The sequence below is a fragment of the Rhinatrema bivittatum genome, chromosome 8 (assembly GCF_901001135.1).
Source record: "Rhinatrema bivittatum chromosome 8, aRhiBiv1.1, whole genome shotgun sequence".
NCBI classification, from domain to species: Eukaryota; Metazoa; Chordata; class Amphibia; order Gymnophiona; family Rhinatrematidae; genus Rhinatrema; species Rhinatrema bivittatum.
Window position 1 is genome coordinate 271,333,923 of NC_042622.1, and position 26,544 is coordinate 271,360,466.

Genomic DNA, 26,544 nt, shown 5'->3' on the forward strand with positions numbered 1-26,544 from the left:
TGTGTTTTGTTGGTTGTGCTGTGTGTTCTGTTTTTCTTGTTCTTTTGTCTGGTTTCCTGTGGTTTGTCTTTTGTGTTTCTGCTGTTCTTGCCTTTTTTTCATGCAGTTCCCAGGATTACCAGCTTCCATTTTTTGGACCCTGAATACCTCCATCTGGTATGGACTGATACCCTTATCCTCGAACTGTTGATAGGAGGCTTGAGGAGGGGGTACTGTTATGAACACTGCCCAAGGGTTTCCCCGCAAGCAGGCTCACTTACCTATGCTGCATCTTCACCCGACGCGGCAGGACGCCACCTTCGGGCCTCCCACGCGGCTGGAGCCGCGCTCTGCTTCTCTCCCCCGCGGTCCTGAGGCCGCCCTGCTTGTTCTCCTGCTCCGCGGTCAGAACCGCGACCCTCCGGCGTCTTCCCATGGGGCTGGTACTGCCCCCGATGCTGACTTCATCTTCGCGGCGCTAAGGCCACAGCCCCGGGCTGGAGGAGCAGCTGGAGCTGCCCCTGGAGCCTCCTGCAGCGGCTGGAGCCTGCGTCCAGGCTCAGCCCTGCCTCTTCTGACGCTGTACATCGGTGCAGGCCGCTGTCCGCGGTCCTGCACAGCTCCCTGCTGCTTCTTAGGCGCCGGCCCGTGCCCCTCTGCTGGATTTAAAGGGCCAGGCACAGGAAGTGCGCTGGCCCCACCTGCAATGGGACTTCCTGCTTTAGCCCTATAAAGGGCTGCTTCGTCAGTCTGTTCTTCGCCTTGCATCGTGGTGACTTCCCTCTGGAGGCTCCTGCCTGCCAGAGTTGTAAGGTCTTCTGTCTTCGTGGAGCTCCTCGTCTCGTCTCGTCTCGTCTTGTCTGCCTTCTTCCATGTCTTCATGTCTTGGTGTTCTGCCTGAGGTCCCGGGCCATGTTCTGATGTCTCGCTATGTTCCTCCACGTCCTGATGTGTCTTCCTTCCCAGATGTTCTTCCCCGTGTCTTCGTCTGGTGCTCTCGAGCCTTTTGTTCCTATAAGCCGGTGCTCTCGGATGGAGTATGCCCGAGAATGAGGTGGCTTGCAGGTGGGAAGTGTCCCTGTGCTCCTGAGCCTCCATTCCTGCCGAGCCTTGGGGGAAGCTTCGGATGACACCGGCTCCATCATTGGAGTTCCTCCTTGCCTAGACCTTTCCTGCGCTGTCCCGTTCTCCTCGTGGTCCGTGACCAGCCTGCAAGGGCTGTGTAGGGCGCGCAGTGGGACAGGGTGGTCCGCGACCAGCCCATTGGGTCCGCCCGCGAAGGTGGGCTGTGTACGGCGCCCTGAGAGACAGTGCCTATGTCCATGCCTTGTGTTATGCCTATTTGGATGTCAAATTCTTTGTCATGGATGCCGTTGCATCAGCCCAGTGTCTTCGTCATGGATGCAGGTGCATCAGCCCAGTGTCTTCGTCATGGATGCTGTTGCATCAACCCAGTGTCTTCGTCATGGATGCCGTTGCATCAACCCAGTGTCTTTGTCATGGATGCCGTTGCATCAACCCAGTGTCTTCGTCTAGATGCCATCACATCAATCAAAGTCCTGTCTTCATGTCAAGGCCGTCTGCCCTCAACCTCAGGCCAGGCCTGCTGCTCCATGCTGTTCGCAGCAGGTCCGAAAGGGCTCGGAATGATCGGAGGACCATTCAACTTCCAACATCCTTGGATGTTGGCCTTGGGAGCTTGCCGGCCTGGCAGAGGGTAAGACCGTCAGCCATGCGGAGCCACCATCAACCCTCGGCTCGGCCCTGAAGGTCTGGGCACGGGCTGAGGCCCAAGGGCACACTAAACACCCCGTTCTCAACATTAGGCTTATTACTAAATTTATGCCCCACTCGGACCGGAAACAAAAGGCATCCATGTTATTAATATCCCCATACTTATGCGGTAGAAGCCGCATTTGCACGCATAGGCATGTATCCACTTAAAATTGCGCACATGTGCGCGCGTTCCGGAGATTTTATAATGTGTGCATGTTATAAATTGGCCACGTCCATGGGCATGGGCTAACAAACACGCGCACATGTGTGCCCATGCACCTTTTTAAAAGTTACTGTCTCTTTTCTTTGAAGTTTTTTCCCTCCAGAATATTTCTGCTTGTTTAGAAATAAAAAATTATCTTAGGAACATTTTTAAGCTTTGTTTGGCATTTTTGCTCTTGGGCTTCTGCATTGTTCTGAATGAAGTTTACACATATTAGAAATGCTATTCACATGTGTAAATTAGCTTGAAAATTTTTTAATGTGAAATCTGTGCTAATGAGGTAATGAGTTACAAAACTACACAAAACAACTTATTGTCTATTAGCACATGTGCAGACTGCTTGGCAGACATATTAATGCAAAAAATTTAACTGCACTTTCAGGAGATGTAGTTAAGCTTCTTTGCAATACCATCCATACGTACATGCATACTTTAGCATCTGCAGTAACACATCCTTCATTTACATGTTATTAACATTGGCAGTTAATACATGTAGTGAATACTGTGTTAACACGTGTTAATGGACGATGTTAGTGCACGTTAGCAACTCAACTACTTAGCATTCTGTACCATCCTACTGAAAAGACAGGGTTACTTCGGTAACAAATTCTCTTATTTCAAGCAAGTTAGAATAATAAACTCCTATTTATTCTTTGTTTTTGTGTTTTTTGTTTTTGCCTTCTCAGAAGACAACTTGAAAGGAAAGACTCTAAAACCAGTCTGTCATGGAGAAAGCGAAAACATAGTTTACTGGGAAAGGGAAGAATTCCACATTGAAACATCACACGTGGAGTACGAGACTAGAATATAACGAAGTTCTGTGAAACGTGTGCGATAACAGACCCTGTGCATGAGGGACTACATTCTGTTGTCAATATGATTTGATTTTTGGTCCTAGCAGCCTTTTGTTTTACAGATTCGTGCTGGATGTAATCTTCCATAGCTGCTAGTGTGGTTATACTGATGCAAAGGGTTAAAATGATACATTATCACATTTTTCCCACTGGAGATGATATAGTGGGAAATATTTTGTTTGGTTTTGTTTGTTGGGTTTTTTTTGTTTTTTTATAAAGTAATGTGGATGCCATATTCATCCACTTTAATATGCGGAAATAAAGGTCAACAAACAGAAAATTATAAGATGGAATTTATTTTTATATATACAAATCTTTGTATTATTATTCAAACAAAGCATTTATATATATATATATATATATATATATATATATATATATGCAAAAAAAAACCCCAAAAAACTTTTTTTGGGGGAAAAGGAGAAAAAACACTGTTGCTTATTAATTTGCTACTCCAAAAACTCCATTTTTACCTAAAATTGTAATGCTTTATTGAAAATATCATGTAATATTAGTTTTTCATTTTTTTAAAAACCAATAACAGTATCTAATAGAAATGTGTTATTCTCACAGGACAAGCAGGATGGTTGTCCTCACAAATGGGTGACATCGAGGATGGAGCCCACCACGGAAAACTTCTGTCAAAGTTTAATAGAACTTTGACTGGCCCCTACTGGGCATGCCCAGCAAGGCACTGACCCTGCAGCCAGCAGGGGTCTCCCTTCAGTCTTCTTTTTTCCGCGCAGCAGTTGCCACGCGGTGAAAGGAGCTCTCTAACCACGTTCCTGACAGGAATTTGGAAATTAATTTCCTAAGAAAATTTGCCCCTCAGGGGTCTCCCTTCGACAAATTTTTTAGTCATCTTACGGAACCCGGTAAGTTTTTTGCCTTCTTCCATCGACTGCCCTCGAATTTGGCCCTCGAGGCCTGTTGGCACTTACCGATGCCCAGCCTAAATTTTGGCTTCCAGCCATGGCAACGGGGTTCCGTCGTTGTCCGGATTGTACCCGGACTATGTCCTTCACAGACCCTCACAGGGTTTGTGTAATGTGTTTGGGTAGTGAGCATGATGTCCTGACTTGCACCAAATGTGCCTTAATGACACCCAAGGGTCGCAAAGCCAGGATGGAGAAGATGGGGCTCCTCTTCCATGCACCCACCCCAACGCCATCGATAGCATCGACGTCATCGGAACCGGCACCGTCGAAGTTGTACCATCATCGTCAACCCTCCGGTGACCGTCCGCCATCGATCGCTTCTCGGCCGTCGACTCCTGTCCCTTCCCCGGATGGGCGAGGGGATCGGAAGGAAAAGCACCGCCATCGATGGCACAAGTCTCGGCCTGTCGAGGATCCACAGCCATCGACCTCTGCTCAAGCCGAGCCACCGACGAAGAAGCCGCGAACAGACCGGACACCCTCCACGTCTCGTTCGCCGGCATCGAGGAAACCCTCACCCTCTCGGGGTGTGGGGGCCGTGATCCCACCGGTTACGGTGGTCCCTCCGGCCCTGCCTCAGCCTCCCTCTCCCGTCGAGCCGGGTATGGTTACCCCTGGTCTCCGGGCAGAACTGGACCGGCTGGTCCAGGAGGCCATCGAGAAAGCGATGAAGAAATTACAACCTCCATCGGTACCGTCTCCGGCACCGGTTCCAGTGCCGCCCCCGGCACCGACGCCGGCACCGGCTTCGCCACCGAAGAGAGAACCGACCACCGAGCCGTTGATACAAGCGCTAGCACCGCTACTGAGCCGCATGGAGGCACTCATGACGGCCCTTCCATCGGTGATTCCAGTGCCATCGACAACACCACCGTCTCCGACTGGTTTCTCATCGGCAGGAGAAACACCGTTTCGAATTCCCCCTTCCGGGGTAGTTCCATCGGTACCTTCTGGTATATCTCCACCGATTTATCCTTCGGCTCCATCGATTCCGCGCCAGGCACCGATTCCATCGGCAGCACCGAAGCCATCGATGCCATTTCTGGTTCCACCTACTGCACCGATTCCACCTCGGTTTCCATCGATGCCTTCAGAGCCTCAGCCAGGTCCATCAGGGCTACAAACCCCACATGATCCCTACGATACCTGGGGTGATGATGATGATACCTCTTCTGACACAGATTTGCCTTCGCCACCATCTCCTACAGAGAGTAGAAAAAGATCTCCTCCTGAGGATCTCTCTTTCATTAATTTTGTGAAAGAGATGTCAGAAGTTGTACCTTTCAACTACAATCTGAAGCTGATGACAGACACCAGATGATGGAACTACTTCAATTTCTGGATGCTCCAAAAATCATCGCTTCCATCCCTATACACCAGGTGTTTTTGGATCTGCTCAAGAAAAACTGGGAATCTCCTTCATCGGTGTCACCAGTTAACAAGAAAGCTGACTCCACATACCTTGTCCAGTCAGCACCAGGTTTCCAAAAACCTCAACTGGATCATCGCTCTGTTGTGGTTGAGTCCGCGCAGAAGAAGGCCAAGCGTCTTAAGCCGCACTCTTCTACCCCACCTACCAGGGACAACAAGTTCCTGGATAGTGTGGGACGGAAAGTGTATCATGGAGCTATGTTGATTTCACGCATAGCTTCATATCAACTTTACATGACTCAATACAACAGAGCCATCCTTAAGCAGATGCAAGACTATGCTGACACGTTGCCGGACCAATACCAACCGCAGCTTCAAGCCCTTCTTCACAAGGGATTTGAGGCAGGGAAGCACGAGATTAGGACTGCCTACGACATTTTCGATGCTTCCACGAAGGTTTCAGCCACAGCCATCTCAGCCAGACGTTGGGCTTGGTTAAAGTCATCCAACCTTCACCCAGAGGTCCAAGATCGTCTTGCTGATTTGCCCTGCTTAGGCGACAATTTGTTTGGAGAGCAAATTCAACAGATTGTGGCAGAGTTAAAAGACCACCATGAGACATTGAAACAACTCTCATCTGTCCCACCTGAGGTGACCTCCAAGCAACCGCAAAAGAAGGACTCTAAGAAGTCGTTCTTTCGACCACGCCGCTACTACCCTCCGTCAACTAGGGCTCGTCCTGCACGGTCCTCTAACAGGCCTCAGCCTCGTCAGCCGAGAAAGCAAAGACCTACTGTAGCCCCACCTCCTGGGCCTGCGGCGGGCCTTTGACTTCCCTGTATTGAGCACATGCCAACTCCCTCTTCCACACATCCCTGTGGGAGGTCGGCTGTACCACTTCTTACCCCGTTGGAAACAGATTACCTCAGATCAGTGGGTGCTAGCAATTATCGCACAGGGTTACCACCTCAACTTCATAACACTTCCGCCAGACTCCCCGCCCCTTCAGGCATGGAGTCTAACCAGCCATTTGACTCAATTACATCAAGAAGTATCCCTTCTTCTACAATCAAATGCTATAGAACCCGTCCCTCCTTGTCAACAAGGGAAAGGATTCTATTCCAGATACTTCCTAATACCAAAGAAATCAGGGGGGTTACGTCCAATTCTGGACCTTCGGGCCCTCAACAAGTATCTGCAAAAAGAGAAGTTCAAGATGGTAACCCTGGGCGCCTTGCTCCCTCTGTTGCAAAAGGGGGATTGGCTGTGCTCTCTCGACCTCAAGGACGCTTATACCCACATTGCGATAACACAATCTCATCGCAAGTATCTGCGTTTTCTGATAGGCCACGATCATTATCAATACCGAGTACTACCTTTCGGGCTGGCATCTGCTCCACGAGTCTTTACCAAATGTCTCGTAGTAGTAGCAGCATTCCTCAGGAAGGAAGGTGTCCACGTCTACCCCTATCTGGACGATTGGCTAATCAGGGCCTCCACCCCTCAAATTGCGCAATCCTCCCTAAAGTTGACAATTCACACACTCCTCTCCTTAGGGTTTCTTGTCAATTACGAGAAATCTTGCTTGGTCCCATCTCAGACCTTATCCTTCATTGGAGCAGACTTGGACACCTTACAGGCAAAAGCCTTCCTTCCACTTCAACGAGTCCAAACTCTCATGTCTCTAGCTCGCCAGCTCCAGTCTCAACACACTGCCACAGCTCGCCAATTCCTCATCCTCCTAGGACACATGGCATCCTCGGTTCAAGTTACTCCCTTGACCCGACTAGCCATGAGAGTAACGCAATGGACTCTGCGACACCAATGGCTTCAAGCTTTCCAGCCTCTGTCCTACATCGTCACAGTTACACAAGCGCTACGCCTGTCTTTAATCTGGTGGACGACTCAAGTCAATCTCCTTCAGGGCTTACCCTTTCTCCTCCCAGATCCACAGGTAATCCTAACCACTGATGCTTCCCACATCGGTTGGGGGGCCCATGTGGACGAATTACAAACCCAAGGGTTGTGGTCGCCAGAGGAAGCCGAACACCAGATAAATTTCTTGGAACTTCGAGCAATTCGCTACGCGCTCAGAACTTTCAAAGATCATCTATCAGATCAGATAATCTTAATCCAGACAGACAACCAAGTGGCCATGTGGTACATAAACAAGCAGGGAGGCACAGGCTCCTTCCTTCTGTGTCAGGAAGCTGCGCAGATTTGGGCAGAAGCCCTCTCCCATTCCATGTACCTCAAGGCCACTTATTTGCCGGGAGTAGACAATGTCTTGGCAGACCAGCTGAGCCGTGTCTTCAAGCCACACGAGTGGTCACTCGATCCTCTGGTAGTGACCTCTCTGTTTCACAAGTGGGGTTTTCCCCGCATAGACCTCTTTGCGTCCCCTCAGAACCACAAAGTGGACAATTATTGCTCTCTCATTCGGAGCCAACACTCTCAGCCGAGGGATGCCTTCTCCCTCAAGTGGACGACAGGTCTGCTTTATGCATTCCCTCCACTTCCTCTTCTGTCAAGGACTCTCGTGAAGCTACGCCAGGACAGGGGAACCATGATCCTGATAGCTCCCCACTGGCCACGCCAAGTGTGGTTTCCCATACTCCAGGATCTCTCCATCCGCAGGCACATCCCTCTGGGAACGGATCCGCATCTGCTCACTCAAAACGACGGATGCCTCCTCCATCCCAACCTCCAAGCCTTGTCCCTGACGGCATGGATGTTGAAAGGTTAGTCCTTCAGCCTTTTAACCTTTCGGATTCGGTTTCTCGTGTCCTGATAGCTTCACGAAAGCCCTCCACCAGAAGATCCTATTCATATAAATGGAAAAGGTACACATCATGGTGCACTTCTCAGTCCCTTGATCCCCTTTCCTGTCCAATCTCTAAGTTCTTGGACTATTTATGGCACCTATCAGAATCCGGTCTAAAGACCTCTTCCATTAGGATGCATGTCAGTGCGGTAGCCGCCTTCCATAAAGGTATAGCAGGTGTCCCTATTTCAGTACAACCCCTGGTGACATGCTTTCTTAAAGGCTTGCTCCATCTGAAGCCACCCTTACGTCCTCCGGCCCCATCTTGGGACCTTAATCTGGTTCTTGGTCGTCTAATGAAACCACCTTTCGAACCTCTGCACTCCTGTGAATTGAAGTATCTCACATGGAAAGTATTATTCCTATTGGCTATCACTTCAGCTCGCAGGGTTAGTGAGTTACAGGCCTTAGTCACCTATCCGCCTTACACTAAACTCCTGCAAGACAGGGCGGTGCTCCGCACTCACCCTAAATTTTTACCTAAGGTAGTTTCGGAGTTTCATATCAATCAATCCATCATACTACCTATCTTTTTTCCCAGGCCCCATTCCAACTCTGGGGAACAGACTCTGCATACCCTAGACTGTAAACGAGCTCTAGCGTTTTATCTAGACCGTACAGTTGCTCACAGGAAGAGCACTCAATTGTTTGTCTCCTTCCATTCTAACAAGTTGGGACAACCTGTGGGTAAGCAGGCTCTTTCCTCCTGGTTGGCGGACTGCATTTCTTTTTGCTATCAACAAGCTGGCATTCCTTTTCAAGACCGTGTAAAAGCACACTCTGTGAGGGCCATGGCGACTTCAGTAGCACACCTTCGATCGGTGCTGCTTCCTGACATCTGCAGGGCTGCAACCTGGAGTTCTCTCCATACCTTTGCAGCCCACTATTGTTTGGACAAAGCTGGAAGACAGGACTCCATCTTCGGCCAATCTGTCTTGCTTAACCTTTTTCCAACATGATGTACCAACACCCTTCCACCTTCCCAGTAGGGTGCGGATGCCCTTTCCCAAATTCCACCCCAGTTGTTGTGCCTGTTGCACGTCGTTGGGTGCATTTGGTGCAAGCCAGGACATCCTCAGCTCAGTACTCACCCATTTGTGAGGACAACCATCCTGCTTGTCCTGTGAGAAAGCAAATGTTGCTTACCTGATGTAACAGGTGTTTCTCACAGGACAGCAGGATGTTAGTCCTCACGAAACCCGCCCGCCACCCCGCGGTGTTGGGTTCGTTTTACTTTTTACTTTTTTAGGCACTGCCTGTAGCTTTGAAAATCAGACTGAAGGGAGACCCCTGCTGGCTGCAGGGTCAGTGCCTTGCTGGGCATGCCCAGTAGGGGCCAGTCAAAGTTCTATTAAACTTTGACAGAAGTTTTCCGTGGTGGGCTCCATCCTCGATGTCACCCATTTGTGAGGACTAACATCCTGCTGTCCTGTGAGAACACCTGTTACATCAGGTAAGCAACATTTGCTTTCACTGCTTAATTTTAAACACAGTAACACTTTGTACAAACATGCGGTCTTGAGCCCGACTAATAACAACCCTCAACTCTGTACTACTTCTTACCTCAATCTGTCCCTTATCTTCTCAAATAACCCCAAAAGTTTAACATTACTGTTGGTCTTCTATAACGGAAAACACCACTATATATTCATGATTTTATACAAAATGTCCTCGTGGTTACATTAAATGCTGTTACAATATGATAACTAAATCATTTATCCTAATCATTAATACCATATTTGGATATTCAGAAATATAGTTCTAAGTCCCTCATCTGTGATATGTCCCGCCTGTATAATTTTTTCTTCTGTCCCAACAAGGGCCTTGTTTCGCCAACCTGGCTTCTTCAGCTTCAGCTTCTTCAGCCAGGTTGGCTGAAATGTGGTATTATCCTACCTCAAGCGGTCAATCCAGTTGTGCTGGATCTCCTTTGCTGCAAAAGCATCAACCCATCATCGATTGGTCCACACTTGAATCTCTTCCTCCTTTCTTGCCTCTGTTGCTCCTCCAGCTCTATCACTGTTGCTGCAGCTCAGATGGGGCTATTGCCCCAATATGTGGAATATTTGGATGTGTTCTCCAAACAGCAGCTTGAGACATTGCCTCCTCACCACTCCTGTGACTGTGAGATTGAGCTCCTCCCAGGTAATGACCCTTCACGAGGCAGGGTGTATCTGCTCTAGGGGCCTGAAACTAAGGTTATAAGTGACTATATCCAAGAAAATTTTGCCAGGTGCTTTATTTGTCCATCATCCTCACCTGCTGGAGCAGGTTTTTTCTTCATAATGAAAAAGGATGGAATGCTGCAATCCTGCATAGACTACAGAGGCCTGAATGCTCTCACCGAAAAGGATCACTACCCCTTATCTTTGATGATCAAGCACTCAACAAAGCATCAGAACTAGCAGAATACTTTAAGGATAAAATTGACAAACTGACTATCTCTTTCTCATCATCTTTTTCATATCCCCCTTTCCCTCACATTACCTCACCTCAACTAAATACAACGCTGGAAACTTTCGAGACCACTTCAGCACTTGAGATAGAAAACATACTTAAAAAAAATGAAACCGTCATCTCATCCCTTAGACACAATTCCTACTAACCTTCTCATCGCAATAAGAAACTCCATATCAAAACCAATTGCAGACATCATTAACTGCTCTCTCTCCCAGGGTCTAGTTCCTGACCAACTTAAATTAGCCATTCTCAAACCTCTACTTAAAAAACCTAACCTTCCAACCACAGATCCAGCTAACTTCCGCCCAATAGCTAATCTGCCATTGATCGCCAAAAGTATGGAAAAGATAGTCAATAAACAACTATCTGAATATTTGGAAGAAAACAACATTCTTGTATCTTCCCAGTATGGCTTTCGGAAATCGTTAAGCACTGAATCTCTCCTTATCTCTCTTACCGATTCTATTCTATCTAATATGGACAAAAAACAACCACATCTTTTGATACTACTAGATCTCTCTGCAGCCTTTGACACTGTCAACCATTCATCTCTATTAAAATGTCTGGCAGATATAGGCATTAAAGGAACAGTCTTCAGCTGGTTCAAATCCTTCCTAGCAAATAGACAATTCAAAGTAAAGATTAACAACAAAGAATCACAACCGATCCCTTCCAACCGGGGGGGTCCCTCAGGGTTCCTCCCTTTCCCCTACCCTCTTCAACATTTACCTCTTACCTCTATGTCATCTACTTACTAAACTAAACCTAACTCACTATCTCTACGCGGATGACATCCAGATACTCATTCCAATCTCAGAATCCTTACAAAAAACCTTGGCTCACTGGAACAATTGTTTGCAACAGATCAATCATCTTCTCTCCAGCCTTTGCCTCATTCTTAACAACAACAAAACTGAGATCCTAATCATCAATCAAGACATCAACATCAAACTTCTAAACCCAGCTGACCTACTCAACTCATCCACTCCCATATTAAATCACTCACCACATGTTCGAGATCTAGGTATCATGCTAGACAATCAGCTCAATTTTAAAAAATTCATAAGCACAACCACCAAAGACTGTTTTTATAAGTTACAAGTCTTAAAAAAATTGAAGCCTCTTCTTTATTTCAACGATTTTCGGATGGTCCTACAAGCCATTATTCTATCAAAAGTCGACTATTGCAATTCGCTTCTCTTTGGCCTTCCATATTCATCCATCAAACCCCTCCAAATGCTACAGAACTCTGCAGCCAGAATCCTTACCAATACGAATAAAAGAGATCACATCACCCCCATTCTCAAGCTCCTCCACTGGCTGCCTATAAAGCAAAGGATCCTATATAAAGTACTCACCGTAATTCATAAATCCATTCACAATATCTCTCCTCTTCAATTATGTAACCAACTACGCCCTCACTCCTCCTCTAGACCCATCAGAGGAGCATATAAAGGCACACTCTATGTACCTTCAACAAAATCCTCGCATCATAAACGTGCCATATCTACAGCAGGCCCCATTCAATGGAATGCGCTCCCACCAGACATTCGGCTTGAGTTCTGCCACTCTTCATTAAAAAAAAAACTTAAAACCTGGCTCTTTAGCCAAGCTTTTCCAGGACCATGATCATCATTTTTTCCCCTCCAACCAGCAAGAACATATCTTCTTCACAAACCCCCATTTTCCATACCACTACCTACTTCGGTATCTAATCTCTTGCTGCAGGACACTTGAGACTTTCTCACTTATATGTTATAATTTTTATGCTCAATAAGACCTGTCAACTTAATTGTTTAAGTCTTTTTTTTTTTTTTTCTCCTTTATCTTTTGGTCATCAATGTTACAACGTTATTGTTAAATTTTGAACTTATGTACACTGTTCCAAGTTTCATAACCTTGTTCTATGTAATGCCTTTTGGCAATTTTCATGTTCTGTTTCAATGTAAACCGATGTGATCTTTATTTCATATAGGAACACCGGTATATAAAAATCTAAAAATAAATAATAAATAAATAAAATATCCAAGCTGTTTGATCGACAACAGGGAGCACAAGTCTTCACTAAATTGGACCTCCGGAACACCTACAGTCTTATTCAAATCAAGCATGGGGATGAATAGAAGACCACTTTTAATACAAGGGATGGACACTACGAATATTTAGTTATGCCCTTTGGTCTATGCAGTGCCCTGGCAATCTTCAAAAAAATGCTGAACGATATTTTCCGGGATCTCCTATTCTGCCATTGTGGTATACCTCGATGACATCCTCATCTTTTCCCGCTGCCTACTCATAGATCCCCGGTACTCCAGTACTTATGTGAACACCATCTATATGCCAAATTGGAAAAATGTTTTTTCGAGCAAGAGAACCTGCCCTTCCTGGGGTACATCATCTCCAGTACCAGATTCAGCATGGACCCCACAAAACAGAAGGCCATTCTGGAATGGCCTCATCTGCTGGGCTTGCGAGTGCTACAAAGATTTCTTGGATTCAACAATTACTATCAGCAATTTATCCATGGATATACCAGAAACAGTCAAAAAACAAACAGAATGTTAGGAATTATTAGAAAGGGAATGGTGAATAAAATGTAAAATGTCATAATGCCTCTGTATCGCTCCATGGTGAGACCGCACCTTGAATACTGTGTACAATTCTGGTTGCCACATCTCAAAAAAGATATAATTGTGATGGAGAAGATACAGAGAAGGGCAACCAAAATGATAAGGGGAATGGAACAGCTCCCCTATGAGGAAAGACTAAAGAGGTTAGGACTTTTCAGCTTGGAGAAGAGATGGCTGAGGGGGGATATGATAGAAGTGTTTAAAATCATGAGAGGTCTAGAACGGGTAGATGTGAATCAGTTATTTACTCTTTCGGATAATAGAAAGACTAGGGGGCACTCCAAGAAGTTAGCATGTGGCACATTTAAAACTAATCGGGGAAAGTTCTTTTTTACTCAACGCACAATTAAACTCTGGAATTTGTTGCCAGAGGATGTGGTTAGTGCAGTTAGTATAGCTGTGTTTAAAAAAGGATTGGATAAGTTCTTGGAGAAGTCCATTACCTGCTATTAATTAAGCTGACTTAGAAAATAGCCATTGCTATTACTAGCAACGGTAACATGGAATAGACTTAGTTTTTGGGTACTTGCCAGGTTCTTATGGCCTGGATTGGCTACTGTTGGAGACAGGATGCTGGGCTTGATGGACCTTTGGTCTGACCCAGTATGGCATGTTCTTATGTTCTTATTTAAACTGGCCACTGGAAGCCATTGAAGCCTTCTAGAAGGTCAAACAAGCCTTCATCCAAGGATCCTGACTCCAGCATCCAAACACTTCCCATCCTTTCGTGCTCGAAGTAGATGCCCCTTGGGTTTGGGGCTGTCTTCAATCAACACAGCACAGAAGGAAAAATTCTCCCTTGTTCATTCTTCTCTCAAAAATTTTCTCCAGTGAAGAAAAACTATATTATCGGAGGCAGAGAACTAACGGTCAAACTTACCCTGGAAGACTAGTGGCAACTTTCTGAGGGCTGTCAACACAAAATCACCAGATTATAAAAGCCTAGAATACTTTTCACAGGCTCAATGCCTCAATCCTTGGTAGGTCCATTGGTCTCTCTTCTTTTCTCGATTTGACTTTGAGCTCCACTACCAACCTGCTGAGAAGAACCACAAAGTTGATGCATTATCCCATTCCTTCCTAACTGAGGATACCATAGAAGCACTGCAACTTATTATCGACTCGTCAAGGATCCTTCTGTCCTCCATCAATTCCATTCCAGCAGGGAAGACTGTTATTCCCAAGAAACTCCTGGGAAAAATGTTGAAATGGGCACACGATGCCTGTGAAGCAGGGCACCCAGGAATATCCGGAACTCTTGAACTCCTTCAGTGCCACTACTGGTGTCCGCACATCGAGAAGAACATAAAGGACTAATTAGGGTCCTGCACACAGAACAAGACCGATCATGCCCGACCTTGGGGTCTGCTACAGCCATAGCCAGCTCCCAGGGCACCCTGGACGCACGTATCCACTGACTTTGTGCTGGATCCTCCCCCTCACATGGCTCTATGATGATTTGGATCATCCAAGATGGCTTATTTCATGCCTCTCACTGGGCTTCCCTCAGTTACTGAACTAGCGCGCCTTTTTGTACAAAATGTTTTTCATCTACACGATTACCATCCCATATTCTGTCAGGCAGAGGTATTCAATTTACTGCCCGTTATTGGAAGGCCTTTTGTCACAATTTCGGCATCTCTCTGGATTTCACTACGGCTTACTACCCACAAGGAAATGGACCAGATTCTTAAGATCTTCCTTAGATCCTGTGTCAACAGAAGGCAAGATGATTGGGCTCTTTTACTGCCATTGGCAGAATTCTCAAAAATAACCATGTAAACAATGCCACTGGATCCTCACCATTCCAAATTGTGTATGGGAAACATCCACATGTGCCACTCCCACTCCTCCTTGCGGTAGATTGACCAGTAGCCCATTTCACTGCCCAGGAACTCCACGCTCTCTTGACTCAAACCTCTCAATCTCGCAGGCTGCTACATGAGTTAAGAAATACGCAGCCACTAAATGCCAGCCAGCACTGCAGCTCAAAGAGGATGATTTAATATAGCTGAGAATGCAACACCTACGTCTCCTTCTCTCCATCTGGCACCACGTTTCATTGGACCATACCCCATTCTACAACAGATGAGCCCTGTCACCTTCCAGTTAAAGCTTCCCAAAACACTAAGGGGCCGATGTAATAAGCCACGTATAAAAACTTGCATCCAAACTGTTTTTTTACCGTGCTCACAACCACATCTCCTGGGCACCTGATGCAGTATGGTAATGAGATGCTGCACTGAAAAGGCCATGCTAGAGATCAATTGTGTGTCCCTAGTGCATCCTTGGCATTGGGCACCCAGGAGACGTGGCTGTATGCATAACCACGGGCTTGGAAAATGGATGCTCAATTTACAAGCATCCATTTTCCTAACCCGCACACAGCCACAGGTGGTAAAACAGACCCTGGTAAATTGAGCTTCCGTTTTCCTAAGCTGCCACCATCAAGACTTTTTTTTTCATGTTGCTGCTTTCTGTGGTTCCTCACAATGATATTAAAAGTAGAAGGAACCACAGAAAGCAGGATCTTTTTGTTTTTTAGTGAGCCCTTAATGCGCAGCAAGGCTTAACGCCAGCTCCTGGGCTGTTGTTAAATTTGCCATATTGAAAAGTGCTGCTTCTTGGATATTTGACCACCATTATTCCAGCAAAGTCAGAAGCACTTTGGTTTAGCTTTAGATCTACAATTCCATTACTTACTTCTGTTATGGCTGGCAATACAATTTCTTTGAAAAGTACTTAGTGTTAACCACTTTGGAAATCACACTTAACTCTCAGTTAACTATGGTTCAACATATCTCTTCTAGAGTTCAAAAATTGTTCTTTTACCTTAGCCACCTTCTTCCACTTCTTGTGATGGGTGTTGTGGGGGTGAGCCCTTGTTGCTGTGGCGTAGTTGATGCTGCCTCATTGGCGAATCTACAAAGCCTATGCCGACAGCTGGTGAATGCACCCTCTAGCAGGACAGACTGGAGCTTCACCTATACCAGTCGCCTCCCCTGCAAGTTGAGTCCTTAAGTTCTTGCAGCCAGCAGGGCTTAGGTGGGTCCCTAGGATGGTCAGGTGAACTAGAGTCCGAGTGCATGCCAGGATCAAGACAGGCAGCAGACTGGAGAAGCCGAAGGCAGGCCAAGGTCGGGGCAGGTGGCAGTCAAGCGAGGTCAGGTCCAATGCTAGAGGACAGGTCCAGGCAGCAGGTAAGCTTGGTCAGGTCCAAAGCTAGAGGTCAGGTCCAAAGCTAGAGGTCAGGTCCAGGCAGCAGACAAACATGGTCAGGCCAAAGCTAGAGGGCAGATCCAGGTGGCAGGCAAGTGTTGTCAGGTCCAAGGCTATAGGTCCGTAGCAGAAGATCAAGTCAAGGTGGATGAAGACACACAAATGACACTGTAGCAAGGAAACAAGGGTGGATGAGATGAGACTGGGCAAGCAGGACTGGACAAGGAAGGCTGTCCGAGGCAAGGCTGGGCAAGGCAAGAACAAACTGGAGACAGCAGAAGACAGCAGTAACCAGGAACAACACACACTGCTGGAATGCAACAGACCAGTTGCTGAGGCAAAGCAGCTCAGGGCTGATGGGGTTTAAGTAGCAGGACCTTTGACATCATCAGGGTGTGCCTGAGAGAGCCTTTCCATCACTGGGCCTACAAAATCAGCATGACCGCATGCTTGTGCCTGCACCTATGGAGGAGGCATTGTGGCCTGGAGAGGAGAGGATCAGCAGCATCCCTGCTGCAAAAGAGGAGAGCCTATGCCAGAGTAAGTTGGCGGCGTCCAGGGTGAGTGAGGTGGCTTGCAACGCCATCCCATGAGCCACTGAGCGTAACAGAATCCCCCCTCACCAGTCCTTTAGGTTTGGGTGTCCTGGGGAATCTCCTGTGGAATTTGTATACTAGCTGGGGGGCTTGGAATTTAGAGGCTAGATCCCAGGAATTTTCTTCGGGCCCATAGTTTTTCCAGGAGATTAGATACTGAATCTGATCCCGGACCTTTCAGGAATCCAAGATTTCCTGGACTTCAAATTGGGTATCTTCATCTGCAGAGACTTCTGTGGGCCAAAGAGGCTGTCTGCCCGGCCATGAGAGAATTGCGGGTTTCAGCAGATACATGAAAAACATTGTGGATCCATAGAGACGAGGGTCATTTTAGCTTGTAAGCCATCGGTCCCAGCCTCTGCAGGATAGGGAATGGGCTCATGAATCTGGGTGCAAAATTCAGCGATGTCATCCTTAAGCATAGGTTCCAAATCGCCTGGTTGAAGTTGGGCTGCAGGGCGCCATTTCTTGTCCATTTTCTTCTTGAATCGCTCTGCTACTTGCTCCAGGAGGCAGTGCTTTTTCTATCAGAGATCCTGGAGTTCATGCCCCATTAATTTGGCTGCAGGACAAGTGACAGAAACTGGAACAGGCTTAGGATGTCGCCCTAATGTTAGGAATTATTAAGAAGGGAATGGCAGATAAAACAGTGGATGTCATAATGCCTTTGTGTTGCTCAATGGCTAGACTGCACCTTGAATACTCTGTGCAATTCTGGTTGCCGTATCTCAAAAAAAGATATAGTTGCACTGGAGAAAGTACAGAGAAGGGCGCCCAAAATGATAAAGAGCATGGTACGGCTCCCCTATGAGGAAACGCTAAAGAGGTTAGGGCTGTTCAGCTTGGAGAAGAGACGGCTGAGGGGAGATATGATAGAGGTCTAAAAAATCAAAAAAGGACTTGAATGGGTAAATGTGAAACAGCTATTTACGCTTTCAGATAATACAAGGACTAGGGAGCACTCCATGAAATTAGCAAGTTGCACATTTAAAACAAATCAGAGAAATTTCTTTTTCACTCAACACACAATTAAGTTCTGGAGTTCGTTGCCAGAGAATGTGTTTAAGGCAGCTAGTGTAGCTGGGTTTAAAAAAGGTTTGGATATGTTGCTGCAGAAGAAGCCCATAAACTGCTATTAATCAATAGGGAATAGCCACTGCTTGTTGCCGGTATTAGTAGCATGGGATCTATTTAATGTTTGGGTACTTGCCCGGTACTTGTGACTTGGATTGGCCACTGTTGGAGACAGGATACTGGGTTTGGAAGACCCTTGGTCTGACCCAGTCTGGCATATCTTATGTTCTTATGAATACTATAGAGAAGGGCATGACCCAGTGGAATTGCTCACGTGGTTACTATGGCAGAATTCGGTCCATGGGAGGAGGGACTCGCAGTTATACTGTCACTGGTTCACATAGGCTCAAATAAAGGTTTTGAAATCCTGATTTATCCTCTCGTTTATCCCATTGCTCTGGGGATGGTAAGCGGAAGTGAAATCTAAAGTAATTTAAAACTTCTTGCACAAACTTCTCCAGAAGCAGCTGATCCGAGAGGATGTGAAGGGGGAGCCCATGCAGATGGAAAATAGTTGGAAGAAGAGTTTAACAAGTTTAGGTGCCGAAGGGAGGTCCGGGAGGAGCGTAAAATGTGCCACCACCACCCTATGATCGATTTTCAAAGATGGCATATTTCACGCCCCTAGAGAGGTGTGAAATGTGCCACTAGAGAGGGGAAGGTCAGTAACAAAGTCAGTGGCTAAATGGGTCCAGGTAGCAGCTGTAACAATCCCTGACACATTATGGCACACATGGGGCAGGACTCTACTTACCGCTTTGTTGTAGAGGAAATCACAGAAGATCTCATTCATCATTTTTTGGAAGACCGCTGGGGAATTACCCACCCTGAAAGGCATAACAAGGTATTCGTAGTGCCTATCTCTTGTGTTGAAAGCGGTCTTCCACTCATCATTGGGTCAAATGCAAACCAGGTTGTAAGCCCCTTGGAGATCCAGTTAGATGAAGATCTTGGCTCCCTGCAGGCGGTCAAATAATTCTGCAATCAGTGGTAATGGATAACGATCCTTTTTGGTGATCGCATTGAGGCCACAGTAATCAATACAAGGCCGTAGGGTGCCATTCTTCTTTGTCATGAAGAAGAATCCCGTGCCAGCTGGAGAGGTGGATGGTCAGATGAACCCCTTCTCAAGGTTCTCCCAGATATAGTCTGGCATAGCCTTAGACTCTGGAATGGATAGCGGGTACACCCTACCATGCGGAGGCGTGGTACCTGGTAACAGTCGAAGTCTCTGTGCGGTGGTAGAATTTCCGCTTCGGCTTTTGAGAAAACATCTGAGAAGTCTGCCATTTCGGTCCACCCTCAAATCAGAAATGTTTATTTCATTTTTAAAAAATGGAAAAAAAACCCCCACCCCAATCCTTCAAATGTAACTAAATGTAAAGCCTCCTACCCTCCCGATCCCCCCAAGACTCACTCAATATCCCTGGTGGTCCAGCGGGGGGCCTGGGAACTCACAGTGATCTCCAGCTCCCAAGGGCCGTCAGCTGCCAGTATTCCAAATGGTGCCGGCAGCCTTTTGCCCTTACCATGTGACAGGGGTTGGCCAATGGCCACATCTCTAGAGGACATCAGCAGGAGTTGTAAGGGGGCCACAACTCATTTGAGGCAGGACTGGTGACAATGAGGGCCCCACTTCAAAAGTTTAAGAGTACTCCACATTGAGGAGAGTGGCATTGTAACCATGGCAGTCCTAAGATCATGGGGTGCATGGACTTGTCAATTACTTGGAATTCGATTTCTTCCACGTGTAACACTCCGATACTCACAGTAACTTAAGGTAACCCTCCCCAGAAGTGGATCACTTTGGATGGAAGCTATGACAAGTGGCAACTCCTTAGGCATAATTGGTATATGCAGGTGGTCCACGAGGGAATTCATGAGAAAATTTCCACCTGCTCCTAGTCCACAAGGGCCAAGACTGGGAAGCTTTGCTGGTCCAGAGAAATGGTCACAGAGAGAGTCAGCAAGGGGGCTGGAGTGGAGAAGCCTAGGGACACGCCCCCATGGTTCCCTAGGCTGAGAAGTTTCCCGGACAGATGGGGTATTCCGAGAGTCGATGGCCTGCCATGTCGCAGTACAGGCAAAGAGCAGCTTTACGTCTCCATAGATGCTCTTCAGGAGTAAGGCGGCTGCAGCCCTATTGCATTGGTTCGGAGGTGGGAGGAGACCCCGAGGTGGTAGCTAGAGTGGGAGTAGGTGAACGAGGCCTGGTAGAAGTGGATCTATGGGAGGTCCAGATCTCCCGGACACGTTCTTGTAGGTGATGAACAATCATTCCAGCCAGGTTGGTGAGGTCCTCCAAGGAATCCAGGAGATCACGAGCCGCTACTTTGTCCCTTGATGTAGACTGAAAACCCCTCAGAGAAAATGGGGCATAAACAATCCTCCTGCCAGCCGAGTTCCGTGGGGAGCATGGGGAATTCAATGGCGTAGTCAGTCAAAGAATGATTCCCCTGACAGAGATGCAGGAGATCCGCACTGTAAGTCGCCAGATGCCCGGGGTCATCGAAGACTCTCTTGAAAGAGGAGATGATCTGGGACAGGTTCTGCAGAAGCAGGTCAGAACATTCCCAAAATGGGGAAGCCCAAGCCAGGGCCTTGCCTTCAAGGCAAGAGAGAATAAACGTGACCTTGGTGGAGTTGTCTGGAAAAAGAGCCAGCTGGAGAGAAAATTGCATAAAGCACTGATTTAAGAACCCCCAACAATTTAGGTTCTCCGCCATACCATGGGGGTACTGGTAAGGGTGCCGACAGACGCAGAGGTGTCACTGGGGTCAGAGAAATCACCGCCGGAAGAGAAGGCACGGCCTGGTTAGCCGTAGCATCCAGCCAGGCGTTGAGGTATTCAATGGAGGTCACCAGAAAGCGCTGCTGCTTCTGAATCTTGTGGGCAAGTCCAGGAACTGACTGAAGCACCGAAGCCTCCGCCGAGTCCATGGCCTTGGCAACCTGTTGCGCTAGTGGACCCTTGGACCGAGGAGGAGTTGATGAAGTTCTGTGCAGAAAGAGGTCGGCGGCATCCCTGCTGAGGAGAGGAGAGCAGGGGGATGTTGGCTGGCAGCTCAGAGCCGCGAGAAGGGCCAGGACGGAGGCTTGCGTCAGCAGCGGCTTCCTGTCACTGCCAGGGAGCCTGCCAGCACATCATCATTCTGCGCTGCACTCTCTCTCATACACACACTCATACACATAGGCACTGTCTCTCTGTCTCACACACACACAGTCTCACACAGACACACTCTCCAACACAAACAGGCAGTCACACTCTCATCCACACAGGCATTCTCTCACACATACATACATACACACACTCGTATTTTCTGGACCTTTCACGCTTCTTCAGCCACTGACTGCAGAGAAAACGCCAGTGGTCCCGCAGGGCCTCTTCTGCTGTGGGAGTCTTTCTATTGCTGACAGGGTTTAAGAACCCTGCCAGCATTTCATCATTCACAAGGCCTTCTTAGTGTTGACGAGGAGTGGGAACTCCACCAGCACGTCATTGTTCTGCACTGCCAAAGGGCCCTGTTAGCGCCAGTGGAGAGTGGGAACCCAACAAGCATATCATACTGTGCCACCGTGGGGTGATTCCTTTTGCTGGCAGGAAGCTGGAACCTTGCCAGTACTTCATCATTCCGTGCACTGTGGGGCCTTCCTAATGCTTGCAGGGAATGAGAACCCCACCAGCACATCATCCTGGGGCGCCATGGGGGTCTTGAGCGGTGGGGGTGAGGATTAAAAAGAGTGAGGCAGGCACTGCAGGGGGTTTTCTGGGGGGGGGGAGACACTTGCTGTCACTCTCAAAATTTTGCCATCTGAAGCAGCTGCCTCACCCTCCCTCATTATACAACCACTCATAGGAGGCTTGTAGAGGGCCTTAAAAAGTAAGAAGCTTTAATCAAGCAAAGTGGTAAAGAATCAACAGTTTACCTAATTGAGGAATCAGTCAAAATTTTAATCTTTGCCCCAGAAGCAATCTATATAAAAAAAGCAGAAGATGGGGAGCATGGATGAGGGCAGGGCGAGAAATGCTAAGCAGTAGTAGTATGGAGGGAAGTGAATGAGTGGGTGAGGGAGTAAGAAGAGTAGACCACATTTCAATTTCAAAGAGCTTTTTTTTAAAAAAAAACATTATAAACAACTTTCTCATATGAGCTCAAACAACCCACTGCCCTATAAGACAATCTACAGGAAACCTGTTGGTGCTGCCATGGGGGACTGAGGGGATATGAGGAAAGGGGTTGCACAGAATAAACAAGACAACAATTGCTCTGCTCCGACATAAGGCCCTTCCCCAGCTGTGATCTAAAGACCGACTGAAGGAGAGGAGCTGAGCCCTTTCTTTGTGTCTTTACTGGCAGAAAATGTCTTACCCCTGCTACTCCATACCTGCTCACCTGCAGCACCGGGACCTTCTCTTCTTCTCTACTGCTGTCTTTTCTGTTCATTGTGCTACACCTCTAATTCTTCCTCCTTCCCCTAATAACCTTTTGAAATGTCTGAACTCCGTAACAAATTATATATCTTGTGCACTTTGACATAACACTTTTATATAATTGTCAACGTGGCATTAATAAACAGAAAACTATACACTGTTCTCATTGCTTCCTAACCAGTTTCTGACATATAAAAAAAATTACTCCTTACGCTCCCTTCCATCAAGCCAACTGCCGTCACTAGTAAGAGGAACTGGGATAACAATCCAGTTCTGCAGTCAATGAATATTACACAGTTAGGTAAGGGAGAGAATCTGGAGGTAATCCAGTCCTGTCTTACTGTGCCTCTAAAGCCAAAGATCTGCAGAAAAAAACCTATGAGAAAGCTATAATAAGGTTGCCCCCAAATACTTTTAAACATGTTTCAGTACAGTTAAAATCTAACTTTAAAAAAATAGCATGATTCCCTCTTACCCAAGAATTTTTGTAATCTAAATTTAGCATCAAATACTTTCTCTTCAAGAGATATGCATGCCTCTGTCTGACAGAGCAAGTTAAACATCCAAAGTAGGCAGTGAGACAAAATTTTCTTCCCGCCCAGGACTGTCAGTAAGAATCCCATACTAAGAACACAGGAGGCAAAAGCCAGAGTGTGTTTCAGTCGTAAGGTGTTGGACATAAACTCAAAACGTTTAATGCGGTGTCCAATGGGCGGCACGTTTGCTTCTGTACTTCTGAAAGAAAAGTCTATCTCATTTGTATGTGATGCGGCTTAGAGGCCATCATGTAACTGCCAAAGAAGCATCACACTTTAATCCTGGGAATGAGATAAATGCAAAGGAATTTCTGGGCAGACGATCTTTAAAAAGAGTGACACTACTGGCTAGCAGTGAGATAGTATTCTGCCTAATGACATGGATAAAAGTGTTTGAAAATCAATACTTGATTTGAGAGAGGGCCCCATAAATACGGAGATGGCAGGAGAACATAGAAATGACAGCAGAAGAAGACCAAATGGCCCATCCAGTCTGCCCAGCAAGCTTTCACACTTTTTTTTTCTCATACTTATCTGTTACTCTTGGCTCTTAGTAACCTTTTGGTTCTATTTCCCTTCTACCCCCACCTTAATGTAGAGAGCAGTGTTGGAGCTGCATCTAAGTGAAATATCTAGCTTAATTAGTTAGGGGTAGTAACCGCTGCAATAAGCAAGCTACACCCATGCTTATTTGTTTACCCAGACTATGTAATTCAGCCCTTGTTGGTTGTCTGTATATAGATCCACTTTTCTTCATTCCCCCTGCCGTTGAAGCAGAGAGTTATGCTGGATATGCGTGAAGTATCAGACTTTCTCCCCTGCCGTTGAAGCAGAGAGCTATGCTGGATATGCGTGAAGTATCAGTCTTTCTCCCCTGCCGTTGAAGCAGACAGCTATGCTGGATATGCGTGAAGTATCAGTCTTTCTCCCCTGCCGTTGAAGCAGAGAGCTATGCTGGATATGCATTGAAAGTGAAGTATCAGGCTTATTTGGTTTGGGGTAGTAACTGCCGTAACAAGCAAGCTACTCCTCGCTTTTTTGTGAATGCATATCTTTTTTTCCACATTCATTCACGTCCTCTAGACTTTAAGGATCCACAGTGTTTATCCCATGCTGGCTGCTTCTCTGCTAGGTGGCTACGGTACACGCTGTAACATATCCACACCAGCTAGTATTTATTCTCAGAGAAGCTCTGTAGACAGTTCTGTCAAAATGATCCTTGTGTCTGCCAATTCAGGAAAGCCAAAAGAACTTACCAAAGTTAACTACTCCAATCACCTAAAGCTCGCAAGGCACACGCTAAGTTGTAATACTGCACATTGGGAAAGCCCCAACCCCCGCTTGCCACAGGAATCATTAATTTACTAAAGGTTACTCTTGCTTTACGCTCCCCACATAAAAATCTAGAACAAACTCTATTTAGGCCCTTAATATCTGAGGGTGTAAGGATAAGAGGCAGCATTTGCAATACATAGAGTAATTTGGGAAGGAGTGACATTTTAAACAAGGCAATATGACCAATCTAAAGTGTATTTATGAATATCACCCAGTATGGGTGGAATATTAACTAAATACCACTGAGCAGAATCCCTGTGAATATGAAGACCCAAGTATTTAATTGAGTCCTCTATCCAACGCAAAGAAATGTCTGGCCATAAGGCCCGCAAATGCCCCCAAATGTCTAAAACTTCAGATTTATCTAGATTTAATTTAAGGCCCGAAAAGGAACCAAACTCCTGAAAAATATACAAAATTTGCGGAAGAAGGCATCACGCTTGAGGGATAAAAAGTAGAATATCATCAGCAAATAAAAATGTGCTCTTAAGGACAAATTTATTAAGCACCACATATTCCTGAGGAAAGTCTTGAAGAGCATGCACCAACGGCTCAATCGACAGAATAAACAACAAGAGGGACAAGGGACATCCATGGAGGGTACCCCTGGACAGTGAAAAAGGAGTGGAAAGACTACTGTTAACCCAAATCCGGGCCCCGGATTAGCATATAATACCTGAATGGCCTGGAGGAAAAAAAAAAGTAAACCTAAATTTGTCCAGAACAAATTTCAGAAAAGACCAGGAAACCCTGTCAAAGGCTTTCTCAGAATCGAAGCCCACCGGGACAGGATCAATAAACCCAATGATGTCCCCACAGAGCACTACTTTGGCAGTTTCCCAAAAAAGAACGGGGTCAGAGTGATGTTGCTCATTATTCAATTCATAGTCCTGCCATTTAGACAACAAAAAGTCTTTAAAAGCTTTATCCTGCATCAGTCACATCGGCATTTTCCAATTAGATAAACCCTGGTCAGAGCCTGGTTTCCACAAAACACACGTCACCGGACAATGATCGCACACCACCATAGGTTCGATAGCTGAGCTCTGGAGCTGCGAGAAAAGAGAATCTGAAACTAATAAATAATTGAGTCGGGCCTTTGAGTCCGCTGAAGGCGCCCAATATGTAAAATCCCTAGTACTGGGATTCAATATACACCATGTCTCAAAGACATGTAGAGAATCACATAAAAATGGGACTCCTTGGTGGTACTCTGGGGTCTGCTCATGGACTGGGAGGAACGGTCTAAGGCAGGATGAGCAACGCAATTAAGATCACCACCCAGAATAATAGGTGCTCTATCTACAGAGACCATCTGAGCCACCAAATCAGAGAAAAAACAATGATCGTACTGATTCGGCCTGTAACCCCATAACAGAACAGTGCATTTACCAAAAAGAAGCCCCCCCCCCCCCCCCCCCAATAATATATCAGTCCCTAGGGACTACAACATTTATTTATTTATTTATTTATTTATTTATTTAGCAGGTTTTATTGACCGTCGTTTAGTTGCCGCTTTCACAACGGTTTACAAACTTTAAGAAAATAAATATCTCATTTTAATAATAACATTAAAAGGCATAAAACAAAAAACAGTCAGCACAGGTTATTAACAATAAAAGTAACAGATAAAAGATAAAACAACTAAGAGGTAAAAGGTAAAAGCACTGAAGTTCTTTTCATGCATCTATACTGTAGGTCTTTTGAAATAACCATGTTTTCAGGTTTCACTTAAATATCTTAAAGTCTGATTGTAGTCTCAATTCGGTTGGCATTTCATTCCAAAGTTTTGGGCCTGCTAATGATATGGCTCTCTCCCGCACTGATGTTAGTTTGGCTGTGTTGACAGATGGACTGGACAGTAAACCCTTATTTGCCGATCTTAAATTTCTCTGCGGCGTATGAAAACGTATTGCAGCTTTCAGCCAATCATTATTTTCTCCAAAGATTATTTTGTGTAAATTACATAAGGTCTTAAATTGTATGCGTGATTCTATTGGAAGCCAATGTAGTGCCATCAAAACCAGTGTTATATGTTCATCTCTTCTTGTTCCCATTAATATTCTTGCTGCACTATTTTGCAGTAGTTGAAGTGGCCTGAGTGTTGATGCCGGAAGCCCCAAGAGCAAAGTTTTGCAATAATCAGTGCCCGCAAAAATCAAAGATTGTAAAATTGTCCTAAAATCATTTTGTTGTAAAAAAGGTTTTAGTCTCTTCAATGTCAACAGTTTAAAATAACCATCCTTTATTTTCTTTGATATAGGTTTTTTAAAACTTAAATCTGATTCTAAAATAAC

The 26,544-nt window shown here is 46.2% G+C and overlaps 1 protein-coding gene across 1 annotated transcript in view; it reads left to right on the forward strand.

Moving 5' to 3' along the window:
* Positions 1-3,201, forward strand: part of LOC115097644 (disintegrin and metalloproteinase domain-containing protein 10-like) — a 204,191-nt gene extending 200,990 nt beyond the window's left edge. Inside the window, exon 17 of the mRNA XM_029613575.1 lies at positions 2,665-3,201. Within this exon, the coding sequence (XP_029469435.1) occupies positions 2,665-2,789 (125 nt within the window). The 3' untranslated portion in view covers positions 2,790-3,201. The remainder of the gene's footprint in view (positions 1-2,664) is intronic.
* The last annotated feature ends 23,343 nt before the right edge of the window (positions 3,202-26,544 follow it).